This window comes from Neoarius graeffei, chromosome 7 (genome assembly GCF_027579695.1).
Source record: "Neoarius graeffei isolate fNeoGra1 chromosome 7, fNeoGra1.pri, whole genome shotgun sequence".
Taxonomy (NCBI): Eukaryota; Metazoa; Chordata; class Actinopteri; order Siluriformes; family Ariidae; genus Neoarius; species Neoarius graeffei.
The window spans coordinates 48472180-48497587 of NC_083575.1; the positions used below are offsets into that span (position 1 = coordinate 48472180).

The 25408-nt window shown below is 40.5% G+C and overlaps 1 protein-coding gene across 5 annotated transcripts in view; it reads left to right on the forward strand.

Moving 5' to 3' along the window:
• Positions 1-25408, forward strand: part of ninl (ninein-like) — a 63219-nt gene that overhangs the window by 29881 nt on the left and 7930 nt on the right. For 2 of the 5 annotated variants that reach the window (XM_060925852.1, XM_060925856.1), the window contains 20 exons: positions 1219-1409; positions 6082-6237; positions 7321-7488; positions 8219-8355; positions 9026-9166; positions 9241-9415; positions 10776-10886; positions 11245-11331; positions 11646-11793; positions 11941-12000; positions 12326-12447; positions 12602-12960; positions 15587-17215; positions 17697-17801; positions 18372-18441; positions 18532-18816; positions 19570-19683; positions 19772-19918; positions 20023-20172; positions 21211-21336. In XM_060925852.1, coding sequence (XP_060781835.1) covers positions 1219-1409; positions 6082-6237; positions 7321-7488; positions 8219-8355; positions 9026-9166; positions 9241-9415; positions 10776-10886; positions 11245-11331; positions 11646-11793; positions 11941-12000; positions 12326-12447; positions 12602-12960; positions 15587-17215; positions 17697-17801; positions 18372-18441; positions 18532-18816; positions 19570-19683; positions 19772-19918; positions 20023-20172; positions 21211-21336 — 4481 coding nt within the window. The remainder of the gene's footprint in view (positions 1-1218; positions 1410-6081; positions 6238-7320; positions 7489-8218; positions 8356-9025; positions 9167-9240; positions 9416-10775; positions 10887-11244; positions 11332-11645; positions 11794-11940; positions 12001-12325; positions 12448-12601; positions 12961-15586; positions 17216-17696; positions 17802-18371; positions 18442-18531; positions 18817-19569; positions 19684-19771; positions 19919-20022; positions 20173-21210; positions 21337-25408) is intronic. The other 3 variants (XM_060925854.1, XM_060925855.1, XM_060925857.1) reach the window with 3 other exon arrangements.

Consider the following 25408-nt stretch of genomic DNA (forward strand, 5'->3'; position numbering starts at 1 on the left):
TGACCGTGCCCTGGGAGGATGCTGTGGAGGAGGCATATGAGCACAAAAGCTTGAAGCATGCCGAGCTGGCAGTCAATGCTGAGCAATGTGGCTGGAAGGCTAGGGTTTGCCCAGTTGAGGTTGGCTGCAGAGGTTTTGTTGGTAAGTCAACCACCAGGCTGCTTAAGGACATGGGAGTCAGAGGTCAAGCCCAATGGCAAGCCATCAAAGCCCTTTCCAGTGCCACCGAACAGGCCAGCCTGGATTAAGAGGAGAGACATCACCTGGGCCCCCAAATAACAGCTGCTCCATTAGGGTGAATAGTGAGAGTTAAAGCAGAGGGGGGCACACCTGGGATGCCAGATGTTGCCAATGAGCACTATGGAAGTGTTGTGGGCCTATCATTGACACACCTAAGAAGGAGGGTGCTTTATTCCTCCACACTCCACCCAAATACTATTACAGCACCCACCTGGAGACCCTCAGTTTGCACACCCGTCCCCACCAGTGTTAGCTCAGGTAGACGCACTCTGCAAGGGATTGTACCAACTAGTCCTAAAATAGAACTTCCTTTGAGGGCGGCACAGTGGTGTAGTGGTTAGCACTGTTGCCTCACAGCAAGAAGGTCCTGGGTTCGAGCCCAGCGGCTGATGAGGGCCTTTTTGTGTGGAGTTTGCATGTTCTCCCCAGGTCTGCATGGGTTTCCTCCAGGTGTTCCAGTTTCCCCCACAGTCCAAAGACATGCAGGGTCGGCTAATTGGTGGCTCTAAATTGACGGTGGGTGTGAATGTGTGTATGAATGGTTGTTTGTCTCTATGTGTTAGCCCTGCGATGACCTGGTGACTTGTACAGGGTGTACCCCACCTCTCACCCATAGTCAGCTGGGATAGGCTCCAGCTTGCCTGCGACCCTGTACAGGATAAGCAGCTACAGATAATGGATGGATGTACTTCATTTGATTTACTGTTACTGTGCACTCAGGCTGGCATGGACTCTACAAGTTTGTGCAAAACCGTATGATCCATTTTAGATGAAATCCATTTAGAGTGTCATCTGAACACATGCTTAAATACAAAAGATTAAGTATGTGGAAAATCTGACCTTTTGTACAAAGCTGTTGACACGTTCACTATCAGAAATTTGCTAACATTAAATAGGGACTTAATGCAGAATATTGAATATAAAATTTTCATCCAATATTCTTGGGATTAAATATTGCAAATTTCTAAAACTTTTCAGGCCAGTTAAAGCGCTGGAAGCCAGACAGCTCAGGAAGTCAGAAGCACTCCATTGATCCATGCCAAGAAGTAACAGATGGGCAGGTGAGAGCGGTTTGGAAGGAGCTGGGGGTTGGCGCTGGAGGCTCGCTGAACAAGCAAGAGTTGTTGTTAGTATGCGACCACATTGGCCTCAAGGATCTACAATCTGAGGTACAGTCATACGAAAGTACAGAACCAGAGCAATCTAAAATGTAGTGGATGACCCAGCCACTTGTGATTGTAAAAGGAAAAATGTTTTGGGCTACATGCACCCTGCTGATTTCCAGGATGCATAATCTGTCTGGTTCAAAAAAGGGTTTTGTTTCATCACAGTAGAAAGTGTTTGTGTGCACTCCTTCCACTATGTTTTGGGGAAATTCCCAGGCCAGGCCACACCTTGACTTGGAAGAGATTTCATTTTTTGGAGAAGCAGGATCTACCTTCTTAGTAGGGCATGACCAATAAGGATTTTTTTGGCACAGATACAGATAATGATAAAATAGGTCTGTGATTTCCGACAACCGATATTATCAGCTGATGCTCACCCCTTGAAAAAAAATTCATTCAAATAGAAATATCTTGAAATATTGTGAGATAGGAAAAAATACTCAAGCAGGCCTAAATGTACATTAAAAAATATTTTGACCTATGCACACAACAGACTTGGCTGAATTAGGCATATAGACATAACTATTCTCACATACGTAAATACTTTCAATGGCAATGTTCGAACAAAAAACAAAAAACAAAATGTGTCTTGGGCGATTGGATCACAAGTGGACAGCCAAGAGACATTGCCATTTCCACCTGTGTCTATTATGCAACTTGAAGATATCCAGTTGTGTTCAGATTGCATTAATGCCAATGTCACGTTTCCATTAGCTACAGAAGATATCTGGTCAAATGTGTTCCACACCACCCCGGCAAGGGGTTTGAGTGAATGCGTCGTGGTGGTCGTTTACACTTGTATTTAGCGCTGTCCACTTGTGATCTGATCACCCGAGACACCAAATGTAAACAGGGTCATTATGCTTTCAGTGACTCCAATAAAGAGAGAGATATCTGTTGGAACTTGCGAGACATGGAAACATGAATACACATACACACAAATATGCTGCGGTGCATATACTTGAACTTGACAAAGGAAAAGTTGCGAGTCGGGGATGGAACCCGTTTGTGCTGTTTTGGTTTTGTTGTGTAAACGTACATGTGTAAACACATTGCCTACTTTGGTGAGCTGATAAAGGTCACTGTTGAACCTGCTCTCTAAGGTTAGCTTGCATCGTCGTTTGATTGCAACTAGCTTAGCATGCTACTTCAAATGATGCTTTAGCTTGCACACTCTGTTGTTGAATTGGTGCACGAGGACTTGTGTCGCATGAGTGCAGTTAATATCTACACATGTGAAATAATATAATTTGCTTGTGAGCATTTTTATCACAGTAACAACATACCTAAATCTGACACCATAGCATGCCAGCTAGCTTACTAACTCAGACATCAAACACTCGGTTTTCTTCGTAAACATGCATTTCATGTATTTCTTTGATAAGCACAAAATGCCAATCTATTATAACCTTTTATGTTTATAAATAAAACACCATTTAACTTCACTTGAGGTTCACAAACCTGCTGACAGATGCGACACGTTTCTGCTCAGTGCTCATCAAAGCCATGTGTGTTGTGAATCCTTCAGGCTAATTAGCCTGCTGTGTAACTCAGAGCAAAGGTGCCTTATAGGCCCTTGATCGGCCTCATTTTGGCTGATACCGATGAGGTTTTTAAGCACTGCTATCAGCCGATCTGATCAGCCTCTTGATATATTGGTCTGTCCCTATTTCTTAGTGAAAATACCTCAAATTGAGATTCCAGCCATTGTTGCCCATATCACATACAACATATAAGGCCATTACAGTGGCGCTTGAAAGTTTGTGAACCCTTTAGGATTTTCTAGATTTATACATAAATATAACCTAAAACATTATCAGATTTTCACACAAGTCCTAAAAGAAGATAAAGAAAACCCCATTAAACAAATGAGACAAAAATATTATACTTGGTCATTTATTTATTGAGGAAAATGATCCAATATTAAATATCTGTGAGTGGCAAAAAGTATGTGAACCTCTAGGATTAAGCAGTTAATTTGAAGGTGAAATTAGTCAGGTGTTTTCAATCAATGGGATGACAATCAGGTGTGAGTGGGCACCCTGTTTTATTTAAAGAACAGGGACCTATCAAAGTCTGATCTTCACAACACGTCTGTGGAAATGTATCGTGGCATGAACAAAGGAGATTTCTGAGGATCTCAGAAAAAGCGTTGTTGATGCTCATCAGGCTGGAAAAGGTTACAAAACCATCTCTAAAGAGTTTGGACTCCACCAATCCACAGTCAGACAGATTGTGTACAAATGGAGGAAATTCAAGACCATTGTTACCCTCCCCAGGAGTGGTCGACCAGCAAAGATCACTCCAAGAGCAAGTCAGCAAGGTCACAAAGGACCCCAGGGTAACTTCTAAGCAACTGAAGGCCTCTCTCACATTGGCTAATGTTCATGTGTCCACCATCAGAAGAACACTGAACAACAATGGTGTGCATGGCAGGGTTGCAAGGAGAAAGCCACTGCTCTCCAAAAAGAACATTGCTGCTCGTCTGCAGTTTGCTAAAGATCATGTGGACAAGCCAGAAGGCTATTGGAAAAATGTTTTGTGGACGGATGAGACCAAAATAGAACTTTTTGGTTTAAATGAGAAGCGTTATGTTTGGAGAAAGGAAATCACTGCATTCCAGCATAAGAACCTTATCCCATCTGTGAAACATGGTGGTGGTAGTATCACGGTTTGGGCCTGTTTTGCTGCATCTGGGCCAGGATGGCTTGCCATCATTGATGGAACAATGAATTCTGAATTATATCAGCGAATTCTAAAGGAAAATGTCAGGACATCTGTCCATGAACTGAATCTCCAGAGAAGATGGGTCATGCAGCAAGACAACGACCCTAAACACACAAGTTGTTCTATTAAAGAATGGTTAAAGAAGAATAAAGTTAATGTTTTGGAATGGCCAAGTCAAAGTCCTGACCTTAATCCAATGGAAATGTTGTGGAAGGACCTGAAGCGAGCAGTTCATGTGAGGAAACCCACCAGCATCCCAGAGTTGAAGCTGCTCTGTACGGAGGAATGGGCTAAAATTCCTCCAAGCCAGTGTTCAGGACTGATCATCAGTTACCGGAAACGTTTAGTTGCAGTTATTGCTGCACAAGGGGGTCACACCAGATACTAAAAGCAAAGGTTCACATACTTTTGCCACTCACAGATATGTAATATTGGATAATTTTCCTCAATAAATATATGACCAAGTATAATATTTTTGTCTCATTTATTTAACTGGGTTCTCTTTATCTACTTTTAGGACTTGTGTGAAAATCTGATGTTGTTTTAGGTCATATTTATGCAGAAATATAGAAAATTCTAAAGGGTTCACAACCTTTCAAGCACCACTGTATATTCCTGTCACTTCTTCATAAAAGGCCTTGCTCCAGGTCTCAATGCAGGTAATAGTGTGTTCGCCCCATTGTTATTCTGAGTTTACAAGAATAATCCCTTACAGTATCACAAGAATCTGTGGCAAAGAGTCCAAAAGAGCATAGCCCTTCTCTATGAACGTGTAGGATTCCATGTTCCCTCGTTGTTCAGACTAAAATGAGCCAATGCCAGGTATTTATTAGCTTGTGTATACAGAATACATTTCATGCATTCCCCCAAGTGTATTTCCCCAAGCACCCCTCACACAATCTCTTCACCCTTCTGCCATCTGGAAAAAGGAACCAAAGCATTTGGGCCTTCACCACCAGGTTTTGTAACATTTTTTTTCCACATGCCATCAGACTCTTCAACTCTAAGGGACTGGACTGATAGACACAGACTGTTGATCAAAGCACTCCCACTGCAGTCTTTGCACAGTGAAGAACAATGCAGTATCCCTTTTTTTTTTTTTTTACAATGTTTACAATGCTTCTCCCATATACAATGTTTATATTTATTTATTTTGTTTACATATGCTACCTCAAAATGCACATTCAAACTTTCCACACATTATCAGTAACAGGTACTGGTCGGCACTGTACTATCTGTTTGTGCTAGTTGTTGTTTTTGCACTGTCCTTGTTGTTTGCACTTTATGTTGTGTGTAGTTTATTGTCTGCAATGTCTGTACTCGCTGCACTCATGCACTTGATGTTTTATGTAGATTTGTAGTCTTGTGATGTTTAATGTAGCATCATGGTACTGGAGAAACGTTTTGTTTTAACTGTGTACTGTACCAACTGTATATGGTTGAAATGACAATACAAAAGCCTTGACCACCCTATGATGAATAGTGGTGGTCATGCTATTGGGTGTAAACTGGTAACTGGCTAGAAATATTGCTTTTAAAAAAGCAAAAAGTTTTGCAACTGGTGACTCTAAATTGACCGTAGGTGTGAATGTGAGTGTGAATGGTCGTCTGTGTCTATGTGTCAGCCCTGTGATGACCTGGCGACTTGTCCAGGGTGTACCCCGCCTTTCGCCCGTAGTCAGCTGGGATAGGCTCCAGCTTGCCTGCGACCCTGTAGAACAGGATAAAGCGGCTAGAGATAATGAAATGAAAAAGTTTTGCTTCAAATGATGTTTGTCTTATAATGTGAAGCCATTCACAATGCTACAGTCAGAGTAATGCAGATATAAAAAAAATGACACCTGTCTTAAGAACGTAATGGCTGGTATATCTACAAGAAGTAGACGGTGTTTTTAAATGTTCCCTATTAGCTTTTTTAGGCCGAGTTAATGCTTGTGTTTGTATACAGGAGTTAGATAATCTCTTCAGGAAACTGGATAAGGACCAGGATGGGAGAGTGAGTCTTACTGAGTTCCAGAGTGGTTTGTTTATACATGGAGACTTGCCTGAACCCAAAGCTGCATCCACCCCTGCCCGTCTCATTGCCCAGTGCTCTTTCCCACAGGTCAGTACAACAGCCAACCTGCAAAAGCCTGTGTTATGTAGTGCAGTTTTACCCAATGTCCTAGATGTATAATTTGAGAGAATGGTTACGTGTCCTCATTCGGCATGCTTATTTCATAAAGCTGTTTACTTTAGGAGTTAGTTAAGTAAATATAGCTTTCAAATGATCATATTTAAACTGCAGAAGTGCTGACAGCAGCAGGGGGGTCTTCAATTACTTCTACATGCTCTTTTAATGTTATTAATCTGTGATTAAAACGCCACAAATGTGCATTATTTCTATGCTTTCAGTACTTTGGATCAATTTTCAGGCAGGCAGAAAACATAGGCAGCTAAATACTTACCTGTGCCAAATAGGACTGTTTAGACAGCTCCAACACCAGGCCAAATAACTGAGGCTAACAGATGCTGGAAGTAATTAGGTTAAATGGGAAGGTGGAGCTTTCTCTGGATTGTAGCCCTCTGAACATAACAAAGAATGGATTTTTGCAACCACAGTTATGTGGAGCATGAGTAAAATGTATCACACTTCAGAGATCGTATCTGGACTGCATTTAATAACGTGGGGACTTCAAGATGATTCTGAATCTTTCAGTGACAGCATTCTGGGCTTTCCTGAGGTGATTTTGTTAATCCAGGCATCAGCAGCAAATGATTTTTAATCTAACATCCTTCTAAAAGCAGAACTTGTATAAGAATCCAAATAAATTATGAAGCTAGAAACGAATGGAAAAAATGATAGAAAAGACTAAAAAAAAAGTGTGACTCACTCATGGTGTGGATGTAATATGAATGATTGATTTGATTTGTTCAAAAAGTAGGTCAAGCCATTTTAAAGAGCTTACAGCTTACATCCCAAGCATGTTTTAGATTATGTAAAACAATGTTATTCATATTTGAGACTCCACAGCTCACACTTGACAGTGGTCCAGTGTTCTTTGGAGACATGGGACAAATTATACACTAAACTGTTTTTCCATTTCATTTTTTTTTCTTTTTAAGTGGTCTGGTTTTTACTTTGCATTCTTTGTGAGAACCAGTGAAACTGTGCTGTTTTATAATGTCGTTACCTGTTGTATCTCAGGACCTTGAAGAGCGAGTTCTGGGCTCCACCTCACCCTCGTTGCTCTCTGCCACAGTGGGTCAGCGACTGCTCACTCGGCTGGACGATGGCTCAGGCTACACTAGTCCTGAGAGTGTCATCACCTTGTGGACTGAGGAAGGAATTCGTAACAGCAGACACATCCTTCAGGTCAGAACTGGATTTGTCTAGATATTTCTTTGTATGTGTTCAAACAAAAAAACTCATTATACTAGACTACTAAATATTTATGTACTAGCATGAGGCTATATAGGGTTAGTCAAAATTATGTTAACGCTTAAATGGTAGAAACCATTTATTCACAAAACATACATCATATGTACAAGATGATTTACAGGACGGTCTCAACCTGTTCGCCATTGTGTTCAACACACAAACCAGCGAGCAACAGTACCATTTAATCTGTCACCCATGCCATACGTCTATCTGCAGGAGAAAAATAATCCATTAGTATTAACATAATTTTGACTAACCCTGGTCATTTTGCACTGTTATTGGAGTTGCTTTTAATCTCATTGTACATGGGTATAGTGACAATAAAGGCATTCTATTCTATTTTTGCCTGACAGTTGGAATTAGATCTGTTTGTTTGATGCATGCTAATATGATGTTGATTATCCACTGTATTTCCTGAAATACTGGGCAAGTGTGTGTGTGTGTGTGTGTGTGTGTGTGTGTGTGTGTGTGTGTTTTTTCATGATCTTTTATTTTCATAGTAAATATTTGGTTTTAAGTCAAATGTCCTTCACTATTTGGTTACAGTTGTTATTGGTAACTGCAATATTTGCGATGCGGTCAATATCATATAAAACTTTTAAAACAAATTTTCACGCATTTATGAGAGTAATTCCAGTGCATTGCTTTCTTAAACCCCATGCAGGCTTTGGATTTCTCTTTGGAAGACCGGCTGAGCTTGACTGATCTCGCGCTTGCCTTGGACAATGAGCTGCTGGTCAGTGGCAATGGCATCCACCAGGCTGCACTTATTTCCTACAAGGATGAGATCCAGTTCCTTCAGTAGGTTTCTGATACTTGTGTCTATATTTGACCGTTTATATCAATGGTCAACAAAATTACTGACTATATACATCAAAAGTATGTGGATGCTTGACCATCACACCCGTGAGCCTTCCCCAAACTGTTGTCACAAAGCTGGAAGTCCAGACTTGTCTAGAATGTCTTTGTGTCCTGTTGCATTAAACTTTCCTTCACTGGAACCAAGAGGCCCAAACCTATTCCATCTTGACAATGCCACTGTGCACAAACTGAGCCCCATGAAGACATGGCATGCTAAGGTAGTTTGGAAGAACTCTAATGACCTGCACAAAACTGTGACCTCAAATCCACTTAACATGTTTTGGATGAATTAGTACGCTGACTGTCCAACTTCACCAGTACTCTTTGGCTGAATGGGCAAATTCCCACAGCCAAAATCTAATGGAAAGCCCAATAAGCACATATACAGTAGATGTGGTTGGTCAGATCTCCATATACTTTTGGCCATGTAGTGCATTACATTTTATGAAGTGCTTTGTCTTCACATTGTTCTTCCAAATACAGGAAGACAATATCTGCTACATCCTAACCCAAGAACAATATAAAGATGATGATAAATTAAAGTTTATCATCATAAAGGAGTGTGGTGTTTTCTCATGGAATGTTTTTCTTATATCTGTCCATTGTTTAGAGCACTGGCAAATCAGGCATGCCAGGAGCGAGACAAGGCCAAGGCACAATTGGAATTGACTGATCGCCGTAACCTACAGCTGGTCAGAGAAATTGATGACCGCCATGCCACCATGGAGTCACTTAATGAGTCTAAGATCAAGTAAGCTGCTTCTATACATGATATATAAGCTTAAAATCATTTTAATTAAAAAAAAACAAACTTGTTTGGTTTAGGAATCTGGAGCAGGAGTTTCGTGAAAAGCTAAGTGCCTTGAGAAGTGAGGCAGAGCAAGAGAATGAGGTGCTGCTTCAGCAGGTGGAGAAGGAGAGGGACAAGTTGAAGGAGGAAGTAGAGCTCCTTCAAAGCCAAGAAGCCAATTTGCAGGAAGAAGCCATTACTGCTGTTAAGGTGAACAAAGATTATAGCTAAATTTGGTCTGTAAATCGCTGGTTTTAGTCCTGGGTTTGTTTGTTTGTTTTTGTTTGTTTGTTTTTAACCCTTTGATGCAAAACACATGCACACCCCTTCTAATGCACAATATGGGTCAAAAATGACCCGCATTCATTTTCCAGGTTATTTCATGCTGACTGAGTTTTTCTTTGCGCTATCTTTTGAAATCAATTTATTTTATGATTGAATATTCCAAGTATTCTTTAAATATCTTGTTTTTAATTCCCACAAATCATTAATTTAATTTTTTCTTTCCTACTTTATGAACAAAAATACTTTTTATATTACTACACATGGGTCATCCAAGTGTGATTTTAAAATTAAATGTCTTAATATATAATAATAATAATAATAATAATAATAATAATAATAACTTGTTTCAAGTAATTACTTTAGCAGTGAATGGGGCCAGTTATTTATTTATTAACTATGTAGTTAGCTAAGCCAACTACAATAAAATTAGCTAACTAAAGTAGAATATGTCAACAGCTAGGTAGCTAATAGTAATTACTTGTAACTTTCTGACAAGTAGTCTACTCACTCTCAAGGTAACCTAAACATAATCAATTTTTTTCTAAGATAATGTTAGAACAATTGAAAAACACTACTTCCATGTATGAGATGGGCAAAGGGCGCTGTGCTGAGCTGTGAAATGTCTGACACAAGCACAATTCACAGTTCCCACCAAACGCTGTAGTAAATGCATGCGGGTCGTTTCTCACCCATGTGTGTAAACTTGATGTAGAATTACAAAAGCTGTGCTTGTTCATAACTTAAGAAAGGAAAAATAAAAATGATGATTTGTGCTAAACAAAAACAAGATATTTACTGCATATTTGGAAAAGTAAATGACAAAATGAATTTATTTCAAAAGTATATCACAGAAACACTCAGCCATACATGAAATAACCTGGAAAATTAATGCAGGTCGTTTTTGACCCATGTTGTGCATTAGAAGGGTAGTGATACAAAAAGGGTTTTTATTCAAAAAGTAAGAAAGGAAAAAATAAAATAAGGATGTATGATGATCAAAAACAAGTTAATTGAGGAAGACCTTGAATACTGAATGATGGAATTAATTTATTGCAAAGATATAGAAAATAAAAACTCAGCCGGGTCACTTTTGACCCATGTTTTGGATCAAAGGGTTAAATAACCTGTCAGTATTTCTCAAGGTGTTGCTATATAATCCTCACTCTCTGACTCTTTGCATACTGTTCTGGCTTCCTTCATTTAGAAGCTGTTCACTCATGGTGAGTGGTGTACATTTCTGTGCTGTGTGGTGTCGGGTTAAGTATTTGGCAATTTGACTTTATAGGAGAACAGTCGTCTAGAAGAGGAGAATTGTGCTCTGAAAGGGAAGCTGTCTGAATCAGAAAGTACCATCTCTAAATTAAAGAAGGATCTAGACCATGTGCTGCAGGACAAGGTCAGCAATTTTCTCTCTTGTTTCTCTCAAATGTTTGATCTTGTTTTGTCTTAAATATTGGTAGTGGTTGTGATTAGAGATACAATTGGACAATGTGCAATATCTCTTCTGCCGCCGCCCCCCCCCCCCCCCCTTTTTTCCTCCCCTCCTTCCTCCCCCTTCCCCATATCTTATTCTTTTTATATTTGTATATGTATATAACTTGTTTTAATTTATCTAGAAGTTTTCTCTATTTATTTTCTCTGTTTATCTGTAATGATGCTGTTGGAATCTTAATTTCCCTGAGGGCACCTGCCCAAAGGGATCAATAAAGTTTTATCTAATCTAATCTCTAATTGTGCTTGCTATGATTTGACAGTATGGTGGTTTAGATCCAAACAATGCAGGACTAAGTCGAGAGGAGCATCTCTCAGGGATCATAAAGGAGTATGAACTCCAGTGCAGGGCAAGTCTGTTTGTGTGCTCTTCTATGGCTTTTTGATGCATACTTAAGTAGTGGTGTCTTGTTTTGGCAATTTGAATCATGTTTTCCAAGTAGAAAATGCAGGTTTAAATGCCTTGGATTTGATGGTTCCATTAAAGTTTTGTACATCTTAGCTTAAAGTGTAATGATGGCAAGATGACATTTATTTATTTATTTATTTATTTATTTTAGTGTGTGGGGGGGGGAATGTTTTCTTATTCAGTTCTGAGTTTAAGTTGGTTTCACTCTATATTCTGGTGTTTGCATGCCACTGAATGATGCACTGTATGCAACAGGAGTTGCAGGACAGGAATGACGAGTTGAGCTCTGAGCTGGAAGTACTGAAAAATCATGGTTCAGGAAGGAAAACCAGACAATCAAGGGACCGACTTTCCATTTACACCTGGTCTAGCCGCAAAGGATTAACCACGGAGTCTGATTCTGGTAAATTCTGTTTAAAATGTTTGAGTGCTTTCATGATTTTTTGTAAAACCACTGACTTCTAGGACCTTTTATCAGCAGTAAATTCCAGACACTGAGGAATGTTTCAATCAAAATAAACTTTTTTTTTTTTTAATGTTTGCCTTCTAGATGACCCTGAAATAAAAAGAGGCCCTTCTCTCAAAATCAAGAAATCTACTAACAAGAATGGTAAGCTAGTGTGGAAATTAATTTTATCAAATTAAGGTGGGAAGATTAAGTACACTACATTGTCTGAAATAAGGGTACAGTAGGAATCCATTTCTGTCCCCCAAGGTACAATCTACACTAATATACCCCCTAGGGCTCATTATTGGACCTTAAGGTAACGATGTGTACCTTTTTAGGACAAAAAGGTACATGTATGTTCCCTAGTAGTATTTAAAAGTTGCAAATAAGTACCTTAGAGGATACTGCCCCAGTGACGAGCCATTGTACCCTTAAAGATACAATAATGTACTTTTATTTTCTGAGTGTAACTTTCATATGTTGACAGCTTTGGGTTCGTTGGAAAGTCTAGCCCCCACTGTGAGCATTGAGACAGAGCTAGCAATGGAGCAACTCAAAGAAAGATATGAACAAGAGATCCAAGATCTGAAGATCCAGTTGGAGACCAAGGTAAAGATACAAAAATCTATGCATTAAAACTTCTTGCTTCATAAACTTGAATACATGCCTGTGCATGAAGCAAGCAGAATAATCTATTAACTAATTTAAATCTTGCTTGGAATATTCAAGTTGTCTACCTAGAGCAACACTTGATGCTTTGCAGGTAAATTTCTATGAACGCACCTTGGAGCTGATGAAGAACAACATGGAGGTTGAGCGTAAGGAGATTGCTCAGGGCTTCAAGATGGAAATTAGTGAACTCGAGGAGCAGAAGGCTCTGGCAGAGGAGCGGCTTGAGCAGCTACGTCAGAGTGTGGAGAGGTTGGAAGGGGAGCTAAAGGTTAAGAGTGAAGTAGTTGCTTGGGGACCTGAACAGGAGCGACGAGTTCAGCGGGAACAGGCAGAACTGGAGCAGAACTATGCCCGTGAGATTAGTAACATTGTGCATCGCCTCACCTCGGAGAAAGACCAGCTGGAGGCAGAGCTTAAGCTGAAAATGGACCAGGAAGTGCTACTTGTTAGGTGGGTGTTCTGTGGTCTCAGAATCTGCAGGTGAATCTAAAGAAAGGTAGAAGTTGAATTCAAATGTTTTAAATTACACTGGGACATATTTGAGGTATGACCGCAATGGATGGAATAGAATAAAGCATTTTCATGCCTCTTTTTTTTTTTTGGAGGGGAGGAGTCAGTAAATAGTAACTTCCTCAGGCCATCACACAACCATCGAGTTTAAATGAGGATCTGATTAGCAGTTTTAATCTACACTGTTATCTAGCTCTTTCATTCAGGGTGTATTCCAGTAGCTCAGTGTTCCTGGGATAGGGTCGGGATCCATCTTGACCTTGACCAAGGTAAAGTGGTTGCTGAAGATGACCATTTTCTAGCTAATTAATTAGGTGGCAGATGTGCCTTTTTAGAGTGCATTTAGCAACAGACTCTTTGCTAAACAGTAACCATAATAATTGCACGTTTTAATAAAAATCTCTTCTCATAACCCCTTCGGACACAAGGAAAAATGCTATGGAACTTCATGTGTACAATTGTACACGTTATGTCCGAAGGGGATAAAATAACCCTACTGTTTTATTTAGCTAGCAGAGGTGAAAAATTATTTTGGCGATACAAATTAGGCTAGCCAGCTTTGTTTGCTAGCTATCTATATGACTCAATGAAGTATTCATATCCCTGCTCTCCCTGGTGATTTCCTTACTCGAGTCAAGAAAACTGCATTATTTCACTGTTTGAATAGACCATTTCATTTACTGGTCTGATATTCAAGTAGTTTGTATTTCAGAATTTTTTAATGTGTGTGTGTGTGTGTGTGTGTGTGTGTCCGTCCAGTGGCATGCAAAAGTTTGGGCACCCTTACTGAAAATGTCTGTTACTGTGAATAGTTAAGTGAGCAGAAGATGAACTGATCACCAAAAGGCATAAGGGTAAAGATGGCACATTTTCTTTAATATTTTCTGCAAGATTACATTTTTATTTCCATCATTTACAGGCATAAAATACCAAAAATTGAAAAGGATCTGAAGCAAAAGTTTGGGCACTTGACATGGTCAGTACTTAGTAACGCCCCTGTTGGCAAGTATCACAGTTTGTAAACACTTTTTGTAGCCGGCTAATAATCTTTCAGTTCTTACCTGGGGGATTTTCACACATTCGTCCTTGCAAAAGGCTTCCAGTTCTACAAGTTTCTTGGGCTGTCTTGCATGCACTGCTCTTTTGAGATCTATCCACAGATTTTCAATGATGATTAGGTCAGGGGACTTTGAGGGCCAGGGCAAAACCTTCAGCTTGTGCCTCTTGAGGTATTCCATTGTAGGTTTTGAGGTGTGTTTTTGGATCATCATCTTATTGTAGGACCCATCCTCTTTTTACCTTTTTTTTTTTTACAGATGGTGTGATGTTTGCTGGTATTTATTTGAATATATTCTTCCCTCGACCAATGAAATGTGCCCTGTGCTACTGGCTGCAACACAACCCCAAAGCATGATCGATCCACCCCCATGCTTCAGAGTTGGAGAGGTGTTCTTTTCCTGGAATTTGGCACCTTTTTTTCTCCAAACATACCTTTTGCACATTGTGGCCAAAAAGTTCTATTTTGATTTCATCAGTCCACAGGACTTGTTTTCAAAATGCATCAGGCTTGCTTAGATGTTAATTTGCAAACTTCAGATGCTGAATTTTGTGGCTAGGACGCAGGAAAGGTTTTCTTCTGATGACTCTCCCATGAAGGTCATATTTGTTCAGGTGTCGCTGCATAGTAGAACAGTGCACCACCACTCCAGGGTCTGCTAAATCTTTCTGAAGGCCTTTTGCAGTCAAGCAGGGTTTTGATTTGCCTTTCTAGCAATTCAACGAGCAGTTCTTCCAGAAAGTTGTCTTCATCTTCCAGACCTCACCTTGATCTCCATTGTTTCTGTTAACTGCCATTTCTTAATAACATTACAATCTGAGGAAACAGCTACCTGAAAACACTTTGCTACGTTCTTGTAGCCTTCTGCTTTGCGAGCATCAATTATTTTATTTTTCAGAATGCGAGGGAGTTGCTTTGAGGAGCCCATGGCTGTTGATTTTAGGGACAAGTTTGAGGAGTTAGAGAATTTATACAGCTTTGAAATCTACATCATCTGACCTTTCCTAATGAAGAATTTGAACAAGCCACAGCTCAATAAGCTAATTAAGGTCTGGAACCTTGGTAAAAGTTACCTGAGAACTCAAATGTATTGGGATACCCAAACTTTTGCATGGTGTTCCTTTTCTTTTTTCACACTCCAATTGTACAGAACAAAAATAATACACAAATCTTGCAGAAAACGCTGAAAAGAAATGTCATCTTTACCTTTATGCCTTTTGGGTGATCAGTTCATCTTCTATTCACTTAACTATTCACAGTAACAGATTTTTTTCAATAAGGGTGCCCAAACTTTTGCACGTGTGTGTGTGTGTGTGTGTGTGTGTGTGTGTGTGTGTGTGTGTGTGTGTGTGTGAAAATAAACCAAATTCTTCCCCCTTTTATGTAGTTCACCTACATTTATGCATGCTTCCCCACTTTAGACATTTTATATTTCAGTTTGTATCCATGGCAGTTCCACCATGGTAGATATATGCATATATAAAAAGTTAGCACCTTCCTCTGTACCAGGGAGGAGCTGGAGCAACAATTATCACAAATCCAGGCTCAGTTTGGCGAGACTCAGCACAATTTGCTGCATCAGCTGCATGGTGAGCAAGTTCGGCTGCAGGAACAGGCTGAGCGACACTGCAGGGAAATGGGTGCATGGGAGTCTAGAGTGGAGGAGCTTGAGCAGGAGGTGCGCAAGGAACGCCTTCACAGCGCTGGGCGCTTAGGGGAGGAGCAGGCTCAGATCTGCAGCAGTGCTGCTCAGGAAAGGAAGAAACTGGAGGAAAAGCACCAGGAAGAGGTTCGGCAGCTGAGAGAATGCATTTGCAAGATGCAAGATCAGGCTGAGCTACAGTGTAGAGCAGAGGAGGAATCGCTCATGTTGCAGAGGCAGTTGGAGGAAAAGCTGGAGGAGATGTGTGTTCAACTGGAGGACAACACGAGATCAATGAAAGCCCAGGATGCCCTCATCCAGAGTCTGACCTCAGAACTGCATGCCAAAGAGAGGGAGATGGACATTAAGAAGGAGGGAGAGCAAAATCTTCTTGGTAAGGTGTCTCAGCTAGAGCGCAAACTTAATTTTGAACGTGAAAGAAAGCTTTCTCAACAAAAGGTGGAGAAAAACAAAGAGGAAGAGCTTCTTGGCAAGGTGTCTTGGTTCGAACAGAGACATGCAGAGGACAAAAAGCAAGAAGAGGAGCTTCTTGATAAACTTTGCCAGTTTGGACAGGAATGGGACAACATGAAAACTGAATTAGAGATGGTGCAAAAAGAAAAGGAAAGAATGCAGGGAAACTGCAGTCATCTGTCATCTGCACTTGTACAGCAACAAACACAGCTTGAGGAGCAAGAGAAGGAACTTGAGGAACTTAAAGAAAACTTGGAGAAAACCCACGAGGCATTGAAAAGCCGAGATGAAGATTTGACAAGACAGGCTTCTGAGTTGTGGAGTGTGGAGATGGACAGAGACAGACTTATGGCAGAACTGAGGAATCAAAGCAATATCGTGAAGGACCTTCAGGCAAAATTTCAGAGTCTCTCTGAGGACTGGGATCAGTTGAACGATATTGTCATAAACTTACAGAATGCTCTAATCCAGGAGCGAGACACAGCTACTCGGCTCCAAACCCTACTAAACTTAGAACATGAAGAGAAGAGCCACCTTCTGCAAGAGAACTCCAGTTATAGAAAACTCTCAAATCAACTCTCATCCCAGATCGTCGAAATAGAAAATGAATCAACTGAGCTTACAGAAGAACTCAGCAAACTGAGAGTAGAATTACAGCACAGGGACAAACAATTACTAGAACTCCGGACCCAGCTGGATACCAAATCCAAAGAGATGGACCTGCTCTGGAATGAGGTACACCAGAAGATGGAGATGTTTCAAAATGTCAACTGTCTCTCTGATGAGGTACAACTTCTGACCCAGCGTTTGGAGGAGAAGGAAAAGGAGCTGTGCTCCCTGAGAGAAGATGCCGATAACACCACTAATCAGCTACAGCAGTCTCTGATGGACTCCCAAGCAGAAGTTCAGCAGGTGGAGGAAGCGTTTGAGTTGGAGAAGGGCCAGATGAAGGGGCAGTTACTAGAGATGGAGAGACTGGTCATTGCTCTGGAAACAGTGATGGACCCATCAAGTCCACACAGGTTTGTCACGTTCGGCCCGGTAGATGACCGTGAGGCAGAAAACCAATTAATCCACTCTGTGTTTGATTTTTTTTTGTTTTGCTTCTACAATTATGGATGTGAAGGATCCAGTGATGTAGTTGCAAGAGCACTTCTCACCCTGGATTGTGTCATGGAATGAAATTCCATTTAACCCTTCACATTTGCATTAATCTTTCATAAATCTATAATGAGTGTCCTCATTTCACTTGCATTTTACTAACTGCTAATTATTGTTGAATTGCTGCATGTTTTAATTTTCCATGAATGTGACCATAACACGATTTAGTGTCAAAATGTACAGTGTTGCATCCTCATAACTAATCTTTTCTGATTCTTCGCTCCCCCCCCAATATGCTTTAGATTAGTGAACTGATTTTGAACAATGGCCATGACTAAACCATTTATATAAAAACCGCATACAATATTAACTGTCTGTGAAACGTTTTCTTCCTGCTTCTAGGGCCAAACTTGACGAGGTTAATTCTGAAAACAGTGCACTGAAAGACAGGTTGGCTGTTTTACATCAGGATGTAATGAGGTTGGAGGAGGAGGTCAGCAAAAAGAAGTATGATCTTCCTGTTTTATATTTATTACATGACGTCTATCTAAAAGTGAAACCTTTGGACAACATGACTACTTTTTGACATGACATTTAAATAAATAAATATAACCCTTTTATATATAACTTTTTTTTTTTAACATCTTTCCTTATTATTTGATTTTAATGTCTGTTAAATGGCGCTTTTTAATTACAATTTTTTTTTTAACCTAATCTATTGTATAACGTGTAATATGTATGTTATGGAAACATAATAGACCTTTTGAAGAGAACTGGTGAATGGGTGCAAAGCAGAAGATTAAATTGCCTGCTTCTTCATTCTGTTTAGCACGGGTACTGAAATAAATATGCGACACAAGTATCCAAATTTCCTTTACTCTTTCCCCACTCATTGTTTCCTTTCTCACTCTGCATTCCACATTCAGCTCTTGTGACATTAGACATTATGACATTAGATTGGCCCAACTATATCAAGATGGGGATCTTGGTGTGTGTGTGTGTGTGTGTGTGTCCGGGGGGGGGGGAATATTATTTATTTATTTATTTTTAATACATAACCGTGAACTGTCCTTTCAGAAAGAAACTCCAGGAGATCGAAAGGGATTATGTAAAAATTCAGGAACAAGAGGAGAGGTTATACAAAGAGGCAAGACAAATTCCTCAATTAAGTTTCTTACATAAACACAAATTGTGTGAAATCCCTGGTCATTCAGCTGTGCTCCCTTTTTAAAAACAGAACTCTCAGGTTCGAGAAGAGGTGTTGGAGTTAAGTGCACGAAACTTGCAGCTTAGCAATGAGAATGCTGATTTAAATTCTCGCCTCCAGTCTGATCAAGGGACCGTGCAGATGTTGACTGAAAAGCTGTCCCAGGTGTGTCAAGAACAAAAAGAGACGACGGTCTTCATCAAACAGCTCCAAGAGACAAACCGAAGTCTAGAGAAAGAAAAGCTACAGCTACAAGTTGGCAAGCAGGATGAAAAGAACCTCCTAGAGAGAGAGCTAAAAGAAGCCAAAGACAAAGTATTTTTACATTAACTAGAATAAACATAATGGGTTTATATTTTGTTTTTTGTGTTGCTGTATTTAAAGGAAGACTATGGTGTTGCTAACTGGGCCTTATTTTCCCCAACTCTTTAGGTCTAAATATTTACTAGGGACAAAAAAAAGGAGATTGGTCCAGTGTTGGTTAGAATGCTATAACTGGCAACTGCGAAATGGCTATACAGTGTAATTCTACGCATCATCCGTGTCACAGTAAACTGCTTGTTTTTGTCACTTACAGGTTCGTAATGTGTCTGACAACATGGAAAGGACCCCTAGAGAGATACAGCTGTGTTGGTTTACCTCAATTATAAAACAAGTGATCATTTTGTAGTTATTGTTTTACCTTTCTCTTCTAGTCTCTGACTCTGTGCCTGTAATTGATTGATTATTGGACACGGGCTGTTTTGTGACGTTTACAAAAAGGCTCAGACCATCAGGACCATGTTGTCATACACTCACTCATATTGTCGTCATTCACTAGATATTCAGTAGGATTACATTAGCAATTGCAAAACAGCTATACAATTATAACATTCTAACTCGATACTGGACCAAATGTTTGTTCCTAGTAAATATTTGGACCCAAATAAATGGGGGGGTAGGGCCCACTTTAAAAATACTGAAGTTTTCCTTTAAATGTAATAAATCTTGAAGCAACTGATTTAAAAGCACAAATGAATGTCAACTGGAAATGTAATATTTTCCCTTTTATACATTTTTGCTTGATAGCTTCAACACTTAACAGAGGTTGAGTCTGTCCTGACAAGCCTCACCCTGAAAACCCAGTCACTTCATCAGGACAAGGAGAATTTGTTGAAAGAAGCAGAAGAAAGAAACAAGAAGGTGGGAAGCCTGGTCAAAAAGTACGTTTCCCTTTCAGAATTTGTTAGCTGAGATTTTTGTCCTAAAACAAACCATATTCTTGCACCAGGTTGAAAAACTTCAGGATTGTATTAATACTCTTGAAGGCCAGTCAGCACAGCTTCATTCTCAGATTTCTTCAATGTGCAAGGAAAAGGAGGCTCATGTACATGAGATGTCCACACAACACATGCTGTTGAAGGAATCCCAAAACAAGGTGGGGACTGGAGGACAAACAGCTTGAGTTGTTTCCTGTTGTAGTATCTGTAACAGGAAGCTTTACTGTACTTTTCATGAAATTCTGCTGCTTTTGTTTTGCAGGTTCTGGAGCTTGAAAGTAGGATGCATGAACTTGTTAAGGAGAAGGAACAAATGCAGCTTGTTCTCAGGATGCAGGAAGAGACAGCAACCAGTAGTCTACAGGAAAAACTGAGGAGTGTACAAGCACAGTGTCAAGAGCTCCTTGACAAGGTTGGTCAACTTCACCTGAAATGTACAGACTCGATTATGGTCTATACAATATATTTATTATTAGCTCATCTGGTCATAAGGCTGATGAGTTATTTCCATGGCATGGTGTTGTCGTAGGGGCGGTGTAGTGGTTAGCACTGTCACCTCACAGCAAGAAGGTTCTGTGTTTGAGCCCAGTGGCCGACGGGGGCCTTTTTGTGTGGAGTTTGCATGTTCTCCTCGTGTCTGTGTGGGTTTGCTCTGGTTTCCCCCACAGTCAAAATACATGCAGGTTAGGTTAATTGGTGGCTGTAAATTGACTGTAGGTGTGTGTAAAATGGTTTTGTGTCTGACCTGGTGATTTGTCCAGGGTGTACCCTGCCTCTCGCCCATAGTCAGCTGGAATAGGCTCCAGCTTGCCCGCAACCTTGCACAGGATAAGTGGCTACGGATAATGGATGGATGGTGTCCATCATCCGCCATCCACAATTCACTTAAATCATACCTCCATGGATTTCCATTCCAGTTGTTTTGTTTGAAAGAACTCATCACTCACTAAACTTGGTCATTGTATTGTGAAATTTTTGCTAACAAACTGGTAATTGGGTCACCTTTAATTTTTCAGACTTTTCACTAGAATTGTATCTTCTCTCTCATTTCTCATCCAATTTCAGTTCTGATTGATGTTTTGGATAGAGCTTCCCATGGGGAACAAAATTTAGTCCTTTTATTGATTTTCCTGTTGTAAACAATTTGTTGTGGATGCTGACCCTCTCTCACATTGTCACATTTCAGTTCTGTTTGTTTTGGTAGTCATGGTTGTTTTTGATGGCAGGCTGGATGAGCTATGTCCTTGATGTTCTGGTCTGGGATATTTTCAAAACTGAAATGTAAATACGATATATGATGCCAGTTTCTATATGATGCCAGTTTCTTTTTCTTTTTTTTTTGGTGCGTTATTGAAGCTGGTTCTTCAAGGCAACCTGAGATCTTGGCTTTAACTAACTAAATACAATCCAGGAAGGCCATGTAATAAGGGTTTGTTTCATTTATTTGTAGCTGAAAGATTCTGAGTCTAAGCTGCATGCTCAGGAGTTAGAACTTCAGAGGTTAAAGCATGAAAGTCTCACATTAAGAAACACACAGGCTGACCTGGAGACCACCAAGCAGGAGGCAGAAGAGCAGGTAAGGAGCTCCTTGATGGAATTGCATGACAGATTAGTCAGTCCATTTTACTGAATGAACAGGTCAGGCAAGAAGAGTTTTTATGAGGTGGTATTTAAAGACAAAAATGGATAATGTTGACCTGAAGGAGTGTAAAAAAAAAAAAGAATAATCTTCCAACCTTATCATCCCACTAATCACTTTCTTCTTATTCTTGCTGACTAATTCTCCTGGTTATCTTCCATCATCCCCATAAGTATCAACAAATTTTTAGTGTCTAATCAGCCCAAAAAAGTGAAGGTTTTTACAGTAACATACCTGCCAACCTTGAAAAAACTTTGAGTACAATTTCATGAGTGCCCCCCCCCCCCCCCCCCCCCGCGCGCGCCAACCTCACCCCAACCCGGCACGCATGCGCCCCCACAGACCACAACCAGCAGACCAAAAACACACTTTCAATCCAGTTTTATTGATTGACCTTGGGAACATAGTCCAGTTTTGTAAAACATTCCTATTGATAGACTTTGGGAAACTGTTATTGATGGCTCTTGGGAACTTCCTTCCGTTTTGAAAAGCACAACAAACATTAAATACATGTGCAAATGAAATTAAACCAGAGCCACGCTTTCAAAATAAATACATTAAATTATAATACAGTATGTAAAAAAGGCACTTTCAACACAAAACATGGTATGCACAAATTTCCCATGCAATAGGTTTAGACTTTTTTGCATTTTTTAATATGTTGGAAGTATATTGCATTATACAATAAAAATAATGCATTATACCAGGGGTGGCCAACCAGTCGGAGCCCAAGAGCCACAATTCTTACTGTGTTACGGCAAAGAGCCACATCAGCACATGAACATGGGCACACAAATATTACCCTTCCTTCTGCGTGCGCGGACACACACACACAGCCACATTGATGTCACACTCCAACTTAACCAATGCCCCACACCAACATGATAATGATACATTTACTGCAGTACCAAGACCACAGGCCAGTCATTTTCAACAGTGGCGACTGGTGAAGAAAATTGTAGGTGGGGCACAAAGGCAGACATTGTTTACATGTGGGGATTCCCCCCATTGGGGGGGTTCCGGGGGGCCTCCCCCGAAAAATTTTGGATTTCTTAGATGCAATTTCCTGTATTCTAGTGCATTTTGGAGTTACCTGTTTAACATCGAAAATGCAAAAGCCATTTTGATTCAGCTTGAATTCTCAATTGCATGACCTGCACAAGACCTGCATCCAAATAAATAAGTATTCAAATAAATACAGTCAGTCGGAAAATGGAAATTACAAAGTGCTAATTTAATTTCCTCAAACAGTATGTGTTACTGTCTCTGATTGTTTTGTAAATTTTTTGAAGAGCTGTACCTGCTTTTGTGATTGACTTTTTAACGTGATTAACTTGTGTTTACGAAGTTCACTCCCTTTCGGAAAGTCCTGGTCGATTTTAGCATGTAGTGAGCTGAAGTGACGCTGAAGATTTGAAGCCTTGAAATGCGACAATGACGACTGACATAGAAGGCAGAATGGCTTGCCATAACGTTCAACGAAAAAATATAAATCCTCCCACTCTGTTAAAAACGTCCTATTTTCATCTTCATATTTTCTTTTTGAAGTGCATTTTTTCCCTGCCATTTTGAGATCTGAAATTTAGCGTATCATCTCACGCACCTGCGCATTTGTCATGATGTGAAAATACCGTAATGAAACTAAGCGAAGCACCTTTAACAGGGATGTGATTTTGGGCTGGTGAAATTATCTGAAAATTTTAAGCGGGGGTCTGGGGGCTGCAGGCCCCCAGCTGGTCCAGGGCAGCACCCTGGTGAGGGGACAAGGGGGGAAGCCCCCCGAAGCTCCTGGGTTTTCTGACTTAAAAATTGTACTAAAATGGCAAGCAAACACACAAGAAAAAACTTGTCATGATTAACAAATTCAAGCCAATTTAATGGTCAACATGCAACTCTGACACACACACTCGCTCGCTCGCTCTCTCACTCGCTCGCTCACTCACTCACTCACTCACTCGCTCTCTCACTCACTCTCTCTCTCTCTCGCTCTCTCTCGCTCGCTCGCTCGCTCGCTCTCTCACTCGCTCTCTCTCTCTCACTCGCTTTGCATCTTTACGCTCAATCACGGAGGCTGCCATCTTTCAACTCTGTTTGAAGCGAGCTTACGTACAGCTATCTAACAAGCGCGTTCATTGGTTGTTACAGAGCGATGGGCCAATCACGTACCTCGTTTCATCTCAATGACGGAATTGCGTAAATGACGTAATTACGTCAATGAGATGAAACGAGGTACATGATTGGCCCATCGCTCTGTAACAACCAATGAATGCGCTTGCTTCGAACAAAGAGTTGAAAGATGGCAGCCTCCGTGATCGAGGCGTAAAGATGCAAATCCGAGGCTGCCATCTTTCAAACAAAGTCGGAACGAATAGGATACGAATGTGGATTTGAGGGAAAAATCGGAAGCATTTTTTTTTTCAAGTTTTGAGGTGAAAAAAGCAGAATTCCGCGAATTCGCGGAAAAATCACATCCCTGCTTTAATAAAATAACCGTAATTAACTGCAGTGAAGCGAAAACGCACATAAAACCACAAACGAACACCAACTTGGACGTGAAGGTGAGAGCCGCATGACACCAGGCAAAGAGCCGCATGCGGCTCGCGAGCCGCGGGTTGGCCACCTATGCATTATACAGTACATTGCAGTATTTTGTAGTATGCCTTTTTCATGTGCAAACTTTTGCATTTGCATTCGAAATATTGCATTTACTGCAGTAACACTGTATAAAAAGCATTTGATACTGCAGTACCACGCAGGTTTTTTCATAAGAGGGATGACCAATTTTCGACTTCACATCATCTGCAAACATTCTAGGCTACCATTGACAGAAGTTACCGACTGCCCTTAAGATATACAACACGCTACGTTTTGTTGAGCACATCAATAAAGTGGTACTTATCAGGGCTTTGAACCGGTTCAAGGAACGAAAACGAAAACCGGGAACTTTTTCTATTTCACATGGAACAGAAACGAAACCAGAAACTTTATTATTTTTTATGTTCCGGAACAGAAACGCTTATTAAAAATAATGGTAACGGGTTAATACCGGTTTTTATTTCGTTCCTCAAAGTTTCCGTAGCCTACAAATAAGTCATTCTTCTCCTGCGCAAGTTTCTATGACCCGCTGGGGTTCACTTCCTGTCTGACGTTCGCTGACTGAATGGAGAGAGCGGGAAGGTGGACTACTATCACGTCTCCACGTGATAATAAGTGAGTAAGTGCATTACTGAGTGTCTGAGCAAAGAAGAGCCTGAACGTTGCAACCTCCCTATTGGCTGTTTGTAAAAATGTATCAATTGTTGCCCTTCCCACGGGAATCATCACGGGCTCGAGAGACGAGACCTGACGAGTTAGTTCGTTGGTAGCAGAACAAAATGTCTAGACACAAATCGGGTTTTCAGAAAAGGAAAGAAAATAAACGGAGGGTCGCAGATACAAAAAAGGAGGCAGAAAATGCAAAGCGAGTTTTAAGGTAGGACAAATGGTTACTTTTCTGAGGCAGCCCGCCGTGGCTGCAGGCTTTCAGTTGTCATTGAATGGTTACTTTTCTGAGGCAGCCCGCCGTGGCTGCCTGCAGGCTTATTTATTATAGCCCATTTAGTTCAAATAGTTGATATAAAATGTTTATAGTTATGTGATGGTTGTCCTGATTTAGACTGGTGTTTTGTTTTGTTTTTTTGGGGGGGGGGGGTTGCACGATGTTGCACCCGGGTCCAGATTAGGGCAGAACCGGCCCTGGCTACATTTCAGGTGTAGTTTGTTTTATGTATGTATGTACTTGCATAGATGTGTACTTGGTCTTCCAATATGGCACCTAACAAAATCTCGCGGCGCGATGACGTCATGCGGTAGCCCTCTATAGGGCCTGACTAGCCTTTGGTAACACACTAAACGAATTATCTTTCATTTTTGGCACTTTTTCTGTTTGTGTAGATGGGAAGACATACTGAGAATCCAAATCGCCAACATTTGAAATAATAATTGTTTTGAATTATTTCTTGTCTTATTT